The sequence below is a fragment of the Neltuma alba genome, unplaced genomic scaffold (assembly GCF_004799145.2).
Source record: "Neltuma alba isolate B1F8T4 unplaced genomic scaffold, ASM479914v2 tig00007003_pilon, whole genome shotgun sequence".
In the NCBI taxonomy this organism is placed as follows: domain Eukaryota; kingdom Viridiplantae; phylum Streptophyta; class Magnoliopsida; order Fabales; family Fabaceae; genus Neltuma; species Neltuma alba.
Genome location: NW_021634648.1, coordinates 20,399 through 33,131, shown reverse-complemented (window position 1 = coordinate 33,131; position 12,733 = coordinate 20,399). Strand labels below are relative to the sequence as shown.

Genomic DNA, 12,733 nt, shown 5'->3' with positions numbered 1-12,733 from the left:
TTTTTAATCTACTCAAATCAGTTAACTAATTTTATTTTTATTAAGAACCGGAGGTAGTATATTGCAAGCAGAAGAAATGAGGAAACTTGAGATGAAACAGGATCTTTGTGGATAAGGGCTCCGCTGGTGTGTGTTTCAACTGTATTCAATTATGAGGCTTGAAAATTTCCCGGCGATGGAGATCAGCCGGCAGTGACCCAGAGCACAAGACTTTCTCTTGTTTGTCACGCCAATATGTTCAGATCTGAGTCGTAGCGATGAGATTCTTTGTAAGGTGAAGTATGAATGTACGATGATTCATTGCAATTTTGGAGATCCGGGAAGCAATGTCAGATACCTTCCACGTCATTCAAGTCGACAAGCTCAAGGCTTTTTATAAGCATGATCATATGATTGGGAAGCGGTTATTTAGACGGACTAGGTTCATATTGGAAGGGCCTTAATTTAAAAGGGGGGTGAAGTAAAATAAATTAGCACATACGCTGGCCCACTAGGCTCTGAGCATATCGAGTCTAGAAATGCCTTAGCTTGCACCCCAACAGGGGGTATCGTAGGGAACAAGGTGGGATCCACTAAAGGAGGCCAAGGTTGGACATGGCCTAGGTGTTCTTGGGCTTACACATAATCGCAATCTCATTGTGGTTCATGTCCCAACCTACCTCCAACACGGATGGCTTACATTCATTTCCTGGTCTCCATCCCCGTCCATTATCTCCCCAAGACATATTTGACAATTAATAAATATGCCAATTCACCATTATGATATATTTATTGAATTCTAAACCAGCGTGACATTCCACAGGAACCCTGACCCTACCATGATCTCAAGCAACACAATTTTTTAAAAACGCAAATCGAATTCAGGCGTTTTTCATATTTTCATATAAACACAAGCTTTTGCTGTTCTTGTAAATCAAACATCAGGGAATGGCAAGTCAGATATCGTCCAGAAATTACGGGCTGGTTGCCAAATTTCAGTGGGATGGGTTTCAAGTCAACCAATTGACTAGCGGGAAACAGGGAAGCGCCTACACGTGGAGGAACCTGATTACCAAGTTCTAGTGTTTATGACATAGAACCACCATCTCCATACCAATATTTGGTCTTCAAGAGAACGGTTTTCCATCCGGTTTTATATATAAATTTTAAATAACCGAATTATGTTTAACGAACTAACAATTAAAAATAATAAATAGATCAAAAATATATTTTTGTTTTTCAAATTTGCTCTTTTTATTAAGAGAATTAATGAGAGAAGCAATAAATAAAAAAAATTATAAAAGAAGATATATGAAGGTAATATTAATGACAGAGGGAGTACTAAATACAATGAACTAAAGGCAAACTAAAAAATAATAATAATAAATGTTCAGACAAACTCAAAAATAAAACTTGTATTTTGTACCAAATCCCTCTTTAAAAGTGGAACTTACATATAGGACCGGAGGAAGTATTTGGTGTTGGGAGTCGACCTTTGACTGCGCAATTTCATGAGGGGTTTTCTCCCTGACACCTTTCCCGTGATCCCCACAATGCTCCCTGTTACTTACTATTAGCTTTACCTATCCACATAGAGCTATCTACGTATTCTGATGCCAGGAATGTCTTTCAATCCCATTTTTAGTGCAGTCTTCCTGAAGAGAGCAGGAGGCCTCTGCAAACCAATTGATTCCGAAAATTGGTTTGCTAGCTCAGCTAGAGTGGTTTTATCCCTCCCGATTTCTCTTATCGAATTATAATAACCAAGCCAGGTATGATAAGCCGATTCTTTGACGTCATTATCAATCTTTGCCATTGAACTTTCTACCTGCAAGTATAAACAACGCATAGATTAAAAACTGCATATTCTAGTTTGAATAACAACTAGAAAGTTCCCTCTCCATGCAGGGGTTACAATTTCGTTTTTCCACGTAACATTTCAATATCCATGCACATGCACTGCATCGAAGCCCAATGGTCAACAAGTTCAAAGTAAATGATAAGACATCTAACTTCAAAATCATCCGCAAATAAGTAGAACGAGTCGTGAGAATCGAAGACCTGTTCATTCATCATTTTACTCTTTATAGAGAGCGAAACTCCCCCCGGGGGGGGTAATGAAAACATAGAACAGGAGCCAGAAATGGACCTTAAGCTTTGTCTCAGGATCCACATCAGGTAAAGGGAATCTCGTGAGAGGGAGATCTTTGATTTCATCTAAGAAGTACTCTTCCCACGGAGCAATTAACAGTATGCACTCCCCTTCTTTGCCTTCTCGTCCTGTTCTTCCAACACGATGGATATACTGTTCTCGGTCAGTAGGAATACCCACCTAAATTACACACCGTCTTCAGTTAATAATAGCATGAAAATAAATAGCTTGATAACTTGCATAACAATAACTTGAACGTTATCCAGGCCAAAAAGTTGAAACATGTGAAATTAATTTGGCTGAGCCTCTCAGAGACATTTTTCCCTTGAAGATAATATGGGATAATTATCATGCAAAAGGAAAAAGAAAACTCACCAAAACCTACAGAAATTCTTGATTCACACAAAACCAGAGCACTTGAGCAAATTTGAGGAATGCAAAATAAAAATAAACATGAGTTTTCAGTTTGGCATCCCGTATCAAGCAAATGACAGAAAACATGCACTGAAGGATTTAACGATACCTGGATGACTAAGCTAACATCAGGATAATTCATTCCGCGAGATGACACATCAGATGAGATAAGAATCAGCTGTTTGGATTCCCTGAACTCATCTGATATGCGAGTTCGATAAAGCTGAGGCTTTCTGGAATGCATCTCCCTAACATTCATTTTCATTTCCCGAAGAAGTTGATACAGGAGTGAAGTCACCATCCCAGATATACAGAAAACAATAACCTGAAAGCAACTCCACCTCTCAGGTTACATGGTAAAGCAATTCAAACTCTAGACCTAGAGGAAATTCACCTTATAATCAGGTGCTTGCAAGATATGCTCCTTCAAAATATGGTGCAACATTTGAAAATGAGATTCATGAGGAGCAACAAGATAAGACTGCTTTACCTGTGATAGCAAACCAAAGTGAGTATTACTACTTTCAACTAAATGATAATAATGACAATAACACAGGAAGATCTCTATGCCTTCTTCAGTATGAGCGCGAGATAAGATATAATCAAGTTAAAAGAAACATCCCAGAATTGTCAAGCCAGCCAATAAAAACAAGAATTACGAGCACGAAGCCTCTAGGAAAAGCCAAGAGAATATGTTTTGCAATTCCACAGTAGTAACTGTAGCTTACTTTAACAGGAGTTTCCACGCAATTTATCCCCACTGTGTCAATATACGTGTGATCCCTTTTTAAAACAAGTTGAGATATACGTCGGACCTGTGCATTAGTGAAATATAACTTAAATGTAGATTAATACTGCAACAACACAAAATTACTAATAAGAATCAATATTAAATTAAACAGACCAAATATTAACATCATAAAGCAACCTCCTTTGGAATGGTTGCAGAAAATAGCAAAGATTGCCTTTGACGGGGCAAACAATCAACAAGCTTTTCTACACTCTTTCGAAAGCCCAGGTCCAATAAATGATCAGCTTCATCGAGTATAAGCATCTGCAAACCCATCAACCGCAGAGATATTCCAGACTTATACTCAATATGATCCAGCAACCTCCCTGGAGTAGCAACAATGATCTGCAAAATTTCAAATAAGACAGATAAACATAATGGCACACAACACTGATTTTATCAACAAGATTAGCAACATGTAACCACAAGCTATAAAACAAAGAAATTTAAGCAAGCATAACGTAAAACCTGTGATGGATCTGATTCAAGACGTTTCTGGTCATCTTTAAATCGAATACCTCCTATTAGAGTCTGAACTCCAATTCCATCATGGTATTTGAGAAGAACTTTCAATTCTGCAGTGATTTGAATCGCAAGTTCTCTGGTAGGGCAAAGGATCAGAACAAGTATTGGAGGCACACGTTGAGGGGCATTTACACTTATTGCCTTAATAACTGTTTCAATAGCAGGAAGCTGTTTGCATTCAACACCATTGATAAAAAAACTAAACAAAATACCATGCAGCATGTGCAAAGCACATATAAGAACTAGAGTGTACCAAAAATGCCGCACTTTTCCCAGTGCCAGTTTTAGCTTTGACTAGAGCATCCTTGCCTGCATCAGAACAAAATTTAAAACATCATCAAAATTGTTTCCAATAGCCATATCAAGTAGCTTGGAGCAAGTTGATGATAAGAAAATAAAATGATCCAGAGTTGGTCCATAGAGCATGCAAAAGAATCATAAGTCAAGGACTTTTTCTCTTTGCAAGATCTACAGCAACAATAAAAGGAGAGAAATACAATGACCTTCCTTGATATCTTTTAATACTTCCAGGTACGCTCTAGTATCAAATTACGCAAAAACAACCCCTGGAAGTATAACTTCGCTTGTACCTTATGCTACATAGAGGAGGTCATGTCCCAAAAAACTTCTGCTACAGGTGTTGGGCTAGATGTTGGGGGAGATCTTTGTATAATCTCAAACTAGAGGGAGTTAGGACGTAGGTCACACCAAACATCAGTTGAAGTCAATGCAGTTTTCTCTGATAATAATATTTTAGTTAATAAATGACAAATCAAAGTTTGATTTCAAAAAACAAAACAAAAAATCACTAAAAGCCATATCTACAAATCAATGATCAATAAGTAAAATAGTAAATTATTAATAATAATATTTCAATCTGAATAAAATTTGACAAGGCTTAGAGCTCAATATGTTCATGAGACCTGACACCTTAACTTTGTCTTTCAGGCACTGAAGATAATTCAGGATGCTGAGCCATAGTTGCAGACTAGATTAATAAAAGCACGTAAATCATACACCTCAAGATGGGGCTGATTTGTGGTAATCTAATCCACAATCAATTGAAATCTATAGTGCAACAAAAGGCAACCTACCCTCAAGGCAAACGGAAAGGCTAGCCTCTTGAACTCGTGTCATGCGAATATAACCAGCTGAAGAAAGTGCCTTGATTGTCAGTGGCGATATGTCACACTCATCAAATCTATTAAAAAAGTTAAAACCAAGACATAAAACATTAGTCAATGCAGTTACATAAAGCAACCAAGCATTCATTTGCCTCTATATACTTATCAAAATTTTACATGGTATAATTTATTGATAATTTTCAATACTCAGTTTCTTAGTAACCCGAAGTAAGAAAACCAAATCATTTAATCTGGAAGTTCAGTGATATGACTGTGAAAGCACACAAGTTCATATCCAGCTCGCATGGTGAATAGTTGGGAGAAAAGGATTGTCACAACTTGGGCTTGTTTTACCCAACACAAACATCGCAAATCATAAAACCAACAGACACGAAATGGGGGAAAACAAATAATTTGAATACCTTTTCTGACTAAGTAACGAATCTTCCTCACTTTTCTGCTGGTCATTCTGGGACATCTTCCTCTTATTTAGTTCATACCTGATCAATTCAACCTGTTCCGAAAGGTCACTCTCCTCGTCATAAGACTTCGGGAGGACCCTCCTCTTCGTCTTTACGTCATACTTCCCCAAAGAAGCACTACTACCTATCTTATTCACGCCCCTGACGATCCCCGAACCGTCTGAATCCATGTCCGATTCACTCTCGCCGGAAGAACTGTCATCTCTCCATAACTTTCGCTGCCTCTTCGGGATATTTTGCTTCTTGTTTATATACTCACCCGCATTTGCATTAATCAGGGTTTTCTGACTACTAAATGAATTTCTGACTATGGGTCTTGCAGGGTTTCTCTTCAAACCAGAATCAGAATCTTCCTCCTCTGACGAGCTCTCATTCCTCTGAAACCTCCTCCAATTTTGCGTTGAGTAACCCCTGCTCTGAGTAAAATTACAACTCGTATTCGTCAGATAGTCCTTTTGGCGATCAGAAAACATGTGACGGCCTTCCGGTACCAGTTTCCTCGGATCAACCGGCGACGCGATTGATCCTCGCCGTCTGCTTGATCCTGGAAATTCTCTGAGATGCGGAGGCGGAGGCTTCAACGGACCGTCATTTCCGTTCCAGAGATCTTCAGCTCCTTCCTTCATAAATCGATTGGCCAAGGCCTTAATATGGTCCTCCGGGGCCATAGGGTTGTGAGTGGCGCTTGAGGTGTCGGGTTTTCCCGCGAGTTTGGCACGGATATGGGAGCGAATGCGAGCCTGGTAAAGCTGCTTTTCTTGTTCGAGAAGCCTTCTCTCTTTATCCCTGGCTCGCTTCTCGTGCATGCGCTTCCACTTCCACTTGTTGACGCCGCCCGGGAAAGTCCGAGGACCCCCACCCATGTTTCGGACCAAGATGAAGTTGCAGAGGATTTTCGACAATGCCCTGGATCGTTCTGCTACGACTGACGAGTACATCGTTTCGGAGGGGACACAGTGTCAATCCGCGAAGAAGGGTTTAGGGTTTACGCTAGCGCCAAGAGGAAAATCAGCACTAAATTCTAACAATTCAACTGCTATCTTTCGGGGGGGAAAAACCAATACGGATTATATTGCTTTTATCACTTCTATTCTCATAAGCTCCACTGAAAAAAAAGAACCAAACTAATTGCATTTTAATATGAGTTGTTAATTGCCATTCAATGCATTTAATATTTTGTATTCATTTTAAGATTGTACTTTTTTTTTGCACAGGGTACAATATTAATATTAATATCACTTCTGGTCTTTAATATAAGACTTCGTTTGACTTTTACTTTGATCTAACTGTAAAATTTCAATCCATTTTATCTATTTTTTTTAAAATAATCATTCTAATAATAATAGTTCTAACCAATAAACTTGATTAGTAAAAATATTTTAAGAAAAATAACATATATTTATTATAAATAATTACCTTAATTTATTTTTTTAATCTACTTAAATTAATTAATTAGTTTTTATATCAATTATTTAAGTTTATCTGGTACGGTCTGAACTTTTTTTTGGGTGCAAGGTCTGAACTTGCAGCCCAAAGGGAAGGGAGAAACAATGGGAATTCCGTTGCAATGTTTGGTTGCACACAAGGAAAAGGAACCTCCCGAAAATATAAAACAATTGGATGTCAAAATCTGTCTGTCATGCTTATATACCCATACATATACATTTCTCATGTAATGATAGAGATGTTAGGTGTGGCAATGATTTAGTACCGGTTTGAAATAACTTACAAATAGCTTTTTAATAATAATTTATAAAATACGAGATAAGTACATGAGAAAAGTTTCATCATAACTTATGTAAAATATATTTATTAGCGCTTTTGAATGTCATTCCAAATAAACCCATATTATTTATTTGCAAGAATTTTTTACTAAAGCATAAGTATCATCCTATAGAAGGTAATTCTGTTCGAGGTACTGTTGGGCACTAAATGTCGGTATCTCTTCCAACAAGGATTCAAATCTTAGTTGTGAAGGATTAACCTTTTCCACTAGACTCAATCTTTTTAGTATCTTTCTAATTTATGATCCGTTACAATGTCTAACCCATGCAAATTTATTCAGGGCCAAAAAAAAGCCCGTGCAAATTTCTTTGATCAATCTATCAATTTAAAAAATATATCAAAGCAACCCTATTACTAAAAGGGATGGTGGAAGATGATAGGAGCAGTATTTTGTAAAAAGAAGTTTGTAAATATGGTTCATGGTTGATGCTTTGTTTATTTAAAAAAAAAGGAGAAATTTTTTTATTATCGTATAATTTCATTTCGTGTAAATTAAGGGGAAAAAACGCAGAAAAAAAAAGTGGATTGCAGTAATTAGTGAGCCACTCTCTTGTTAGTAGAGAATAGCCATATCAAGAGTAGCAAGCACTTTGTAAAAAGCAAGCAGAAGACAGCTTAAACACAAATCGGTAACTTTATTTGATGGTATTCATAAGCTTTATTACAAACACTTGAAGTAACCAGAACAACCGCAAACAAATTTTATTATTATTATTATTATTTTTTACAGTACGCAGTAAGAAACGAAAGACTTTGAAGCAAATTCAAAATATGCAAGAAGCAAAGCAAGGCAAGACCAAAGAGTAAGGTGGATGAAACAGGTCAGGCACTAAAGCACGCAAGAAATTTTCTTGGAGTATAGCCACTGGCACGAAACTTGGAAGCCGTTTCTTCAACCTTGAGGCACTCTTCCTTTCTTTGAGCTTCAACCACTGCTCTCTTCTCCTGTGCTAACTGGTGAATCTCTGCTATTTTATTCTTCTTCTTTTCCACATACTCTGCCTTCTTCTTCTCCAGTTTTTCCTAACATTCCAAACGAGTTTCAGTCAACTAATTTACCTCATCAAAATATTACTAATCTAGATAATCCAATAAATTTAGAGGGAATCACCTCAATTATCTTGAGCTGTGCTTCCACTGATGCTTTCTTGCGTTCCTCCCACAGTCCAACAGCTGAATGTTTCTTGTATGCCCTGTTTCAGAATTTTAGTTTCATCAACTACAACCTTCAATATGGTGAAAAGTAATAAGAGGAATTCTCAATGCGCCCATGATTGTTAGAACCAAGAACTGTATTTAGCAGTAAGAAATGGAATCAATTTAACTTCAACCCACTGTCAAAATGACCAAAGAAAAATGTTCTTGTTCAAGAAGCTAAGCAAGAAATTTTGATGCTTTAAGCTTCGGATATGGTTATTAAATAAAGAAATTGTGATTTCTGTGATAGTCAAGGCATTACTGTATCATTTATTGTCGAATATTTGTTTAATAAAAACATCATCAAGCTGCGTAGGCTCATAAAAAGGAAGTCTCAATTTGTCATTATGATTAGCAAAATCATATAAGTTGCCATCTTACTTGTTATCCGCCTTTGACTTCTCACTTTCTTCCCATGCTTTGATCAAGGCCAATCTCTTCTCTGTCTCAACTCTTGCAAGCACAGAATCTAAAAATATAACAATTAGGAAGCTACCTACCTCGTAAAATCAACAAGGATTGTACAATCTTTTCTAAAAAGAAAACAACCTTTATCGACTGAATCTTTTGAATCGTTCTTGGCAGGAGGATCTGCAGCCTCTGTATAAAAATTAAAGCAAATCAAATATATGACAGTAGCATAAAAAGGAGGCCAACTACAGAAACAAACTGAAACAGTTAAGCTAATTTAACCTAAACAAAGAGCAACGAGCTAGTGAATTCATCCAAGTCGAAAAACGAAAATTCCCTTCATTGTACTAACAAAAATAATCAAGCTTTCCCTAAAAACCACAGCCCTTCAGGATCAAAAAGCAATAAACACGTAATAAAATGAATTTATAGAGAAAATAATAGGCAAATTAGAAAGTGTGAAAGGAGAGGTTCTGCACAACAGAGCAAACCCTGATTCTTAAACAAATACTAGCTAGTAACATCCGCCAAATATGGAAAGAGGCAAAGTGAAATGAATCAAGAAGCAATTTTGCTATGATCAAAAGAAACAGAGTAAAAGGAATTAATCGTGCACATAATTAATTATTGCTGAGAAACAGAGGAATTTGGAAGACCTACTTTGAACAGCAGAAGGAGGAGCTTGAGCAACGCCGTTTGGAGGGTCTTCCTTGGGGGAATCGCTCTCTTTAACAGTGGAAGCAGAAGGTGGTGAAGAGTCAACAGCCTCAGACAGAGTCTGAGGTTGTGGTTGTGGCTGTGCTTGGGGTTTGTTAGCTTCTTCTTCAGCCATGACTGTGATGATTTTAGCAGAGAGCCAAAATAAGAGTTCTTCTCTCTGAATGAATATCGGACATGGATGTTCTGTTGTGCTCTGTTTTGTGCTTTATGCGCACAAAGTATGCTGGTTTGGTGGTTGAAACCTATGACCCTACCACCCCGTTGCTTTTTTTTTTTTTAGTTTTTTCCGTTACTTTCGTCGTTTTCTTTCTCCTTCCTTCTTTATTTCTTCTTTGCCGGTTTTTGTTTTCTCCTTTTCAGTTCTTTGCTTTGGATTATTCATCATTCGTTCCAAACAACAGGATGGGATTTGTGAGCACTCGTGAATTTTTATTTTATTTCGATGATAAGTTGATGTCCCAAACTGAAATAAATTTATAGCATTTATGGATATTACACTGTATCAGTAAAGTCAAATCGAGTAAAGATATCACCTAAATGAAAATATAATTGTCATAAGGTGTACAAAAGTATCACATATTTTTAATGTATATTTAGTATTATAAAGTATTTTATAGTATATCCTGCATTTAAATATATTTTTCATATGTGTCTAATATAATATGCCTAAAGTATTTTTGGGTACAATTTTATATTTATCAATGTAAAGTGCTATGTGTGTTAAAAAATACTTTAAAATGCACTAAAATATAATTTAATGCATTGACGGAAAAAAATTAAACGCATATAAAAAAATATTTCAGAATGATAAATATACTATAAAATACTCCTCCGGTCCTTAATATAGGACCCAATTTTTGAGTTGGTTTTGGTCCTAAATATAAGATCCATTTATCATATTTATCAATTTTCTCTAAATTACCCCTATAGATACTCCCTCAACCATAATTAAGTAAAAGAGAGAGAGAGGGTATTAAGAAAGATGGTTATGGTGTTTTAGGAAAAATGTGTCAATTTTCTTATAATTAACTAACTTACCTAACTTCCTTAATCTAATCAAATTAGTTAAATGGGTCTTATATTAAGGACCAGAGGAGTACTTTAGCAGTTAGGAGAGGTATAGGAATGTGATTAATACCCAGAAAAAAATTCCATAAAGAAGGCGGGCATCTTTGAACTTTGATGTTTGATCATCATTTATTCATGTAACGCTTTTATACCATTAATGTGATGGATGTCGCGTCGAAAGTTGGTAAGTTAAATCACCTGATTTTATTGGTCTCAGTCGCCCCTAAAATGATTTAGAAGAAGCATCCAAGAAATTGTCAAATAAACTCACTTGATATGCATTTCATAAAAACATTTTTTAATAATAATACGGTCACACCCTTGCCAGTGTTATTTTGAAATGACATTTAAAAATATTACTTCTAAAAAATATTAATTTTTTCCCAAAAAATTTATTTTATCAATCTCAAAAATTCGTCATTGATATTATTCTTTCTACATTTGTAGTTCATGAGCATGATAACTCTGCAAAGGAAACAAACCACATAGTAAATCCGTTGGATCTTGTTTGGGCTGTAACAAATCCTTTGGATGTGAATCTTAATGAAGAAGTGAGATTTGAAGTGGGCCAGGTTGGCCCACGAGAAGAGGAAGTACCAGAGATTGTATTGGAGGATCACCCGCCGAGTCCAAGACGGTGCCTAAAACGACGTCACATATGTCCCACGTGGAGGGCCAAGTGGGTGATTCTGATGAATCTCGCGTAACTTGCCGGTCCAACCCCAAAAGCAACCCACCTTTTGTTATTCCCTCTCATCTCATATGCTTTCTAAAATTAATTTCATTCCAAATCACGCATTTGTTTTTGGAAAAAATTCGTTTAAGACTGCAGTACAAAATTAATTTTAAAAAGCCCTCAAAATTTTCTGAAATTTCATTGTAGGACTAAGAGAGCAAATTAATATTAATTCCACAAAGAAAATGATGTTATTGCCTTTCATAATACTTGTTATGAGGTGATATGTAAATGGACTAATTTCAATTGTAAATAAATGACTACAGTGCAAAATTAATTTTAAACAGCCCTCGAATTTTGCTGAAATTTCATTGTAGGACTAAGAGAGCAAATTGATATTAATTCCACACAAAAAATGACGTTATTGCCCCCACATAATACTTGTTATGGGGTGATATGTAAATAGAGTAATTTCAATTGTAAATAAAGGTATGTATATTACAAATTGTCTAGTCCCACTTACAGATGAGCTTTCCCATACTTATTTAGTCATGGATACCTTATTCAGGTGAAGGAGGTAACATGTAAATGTACTAATTCTAATTGTAAATAAATGTATGTATGTTGCAAATTATATAGTTTTACTTGCAAATGGGCTCTCCCAAACTTGTTCGCTCACGGACACTTTTTTCAGGTGAAAGAGGTGACATATAAATGGACTAATTTCAGTTGTAAATATATGTATGTATGTTGTAAATTGTCTACTCTTATTTATAAATGGACTCTCCTACACTTGTTCACTCACGAACACCTTATTGGTTCTGCAGTGAAATTTCAGAAAGTTTTGAGAGATTTTTAAAATTAATTATGTAATGCAGATTTTAAACAAAATTTTCTTTTTGTTTTTCAAAGGGGCAGTTAAGACACTCGATGCAAAATGATCAAAGATATGTTGCCATGTGTCAAATAGCGTGTCTCATTGTTTTCCTTCTCATATACTCCTCACCTCCTATTTATAGGATACAAAGAGAATATATTTTTTAGTTTTATTTATAGAGTACCGAGAGAAATTGATGTAAAACAGAAAAGAGAAAGGAGAAGAGAAGGAGATCAAAGAAGAATATTAGAGAAAAAAGGAGAGCAAAGATAAGAATGGGAATGGAAGAAAACTATCTGATATGTCAAAAGCAAAATCTGCTTACACGATAGAAATCTATGGTGTTTATAACCTAATTTTAAATAAAATAATTAAAATACAAAATCAATAAATGGGTCAGTGGGTAGTTAACAAAATAAATAACTAACAAAAAAATTAATTAATTAAATCTGTATCAGAAATTTTTTGTATGAATGTATAATTTCACCATTCATTTATTACTGTATTGGTTTTATTTACATGAAATATAATAT

General features: G+C 35.8%; 2 protein-coding genes across 3 annotated transcripts; both read right to left on the bottom strand.

The window, feature by feature from the left end:
• Window positions 1–1,561: 1,561 nt before the first annotated feature.
• LOC114751667 (probable DEAD-box ATP-dependent RNA helicase 48) lies at window positions 1,562–6,470 on the bottom strand. 2 transcript variants are annotated; one of them, XR_003740770.1, is made up of 11 exons: window positions 5,407–6,470; window positions 4,955–5,061; window positions 4,114–4,169; window positions 3,804–4,028; window positions 3,474–3,680; window positions 3,274–3,360; window positions 2,940–3,035; window positions 2,655–2,870; window positions 2,507–2,523; window positions 2,129–2,311; window positions 1,562–1,807 (listed from the first exon to the last, which is right to left on the bottom strand). XR_003740770.1 is itself a non-coding variant. In XM_028940336.1 (10 exons), the coding sequence occupies exons 1-10, from the start codon at window positions 6,402–6,404 to the stop codon at window positions 1,577–1,579; spliced, it is 2,406 nt and encodes an 801-aa protein (XP_028796169.1). In that variant the 5' UTR covers window positions 6,405–6,467; the 3' UTR covers window positions 1,562–1,576. The 2 variants fall into 2 exon arrangements, 1 of the variants encoding a protein (XP_028796169.1); XM_028940336.1 differs by lacking the exon at window positions 2,507–2,523 and having other exon boundaries at window positions 5,407–6,467.
• A 1,396-nt stretch (window positions 6,471–7,866) lies between these two features.
• LOC114751669 (remorin 1.4) lies at window positions 7,867–9,730 on the bottom strand. The gene is made up of 5 exons (XM_028940337.1): window positions 9,520–9,730; window positions 8,998–9,048; window positions 8,830–8,917; window positions 8,363–8,444; window positions 7,867–8,274 (listed from the first exon to the last, which is right to left on the bottom strand). Exons 1-5 carry the CDS (start codon window positions 9,689–9,691, stop codon window positions 8,074–8,076), a joined length of 594 nt encoding a protein of 197 aa, XP_028796170.1. The 5' UTR covers window positions 9,692–9,730; the 3' UTR covers window positions 7,867–8,073.
• Window positions 9,731–12,733: the final 3,003 nt, after the last annotated feature.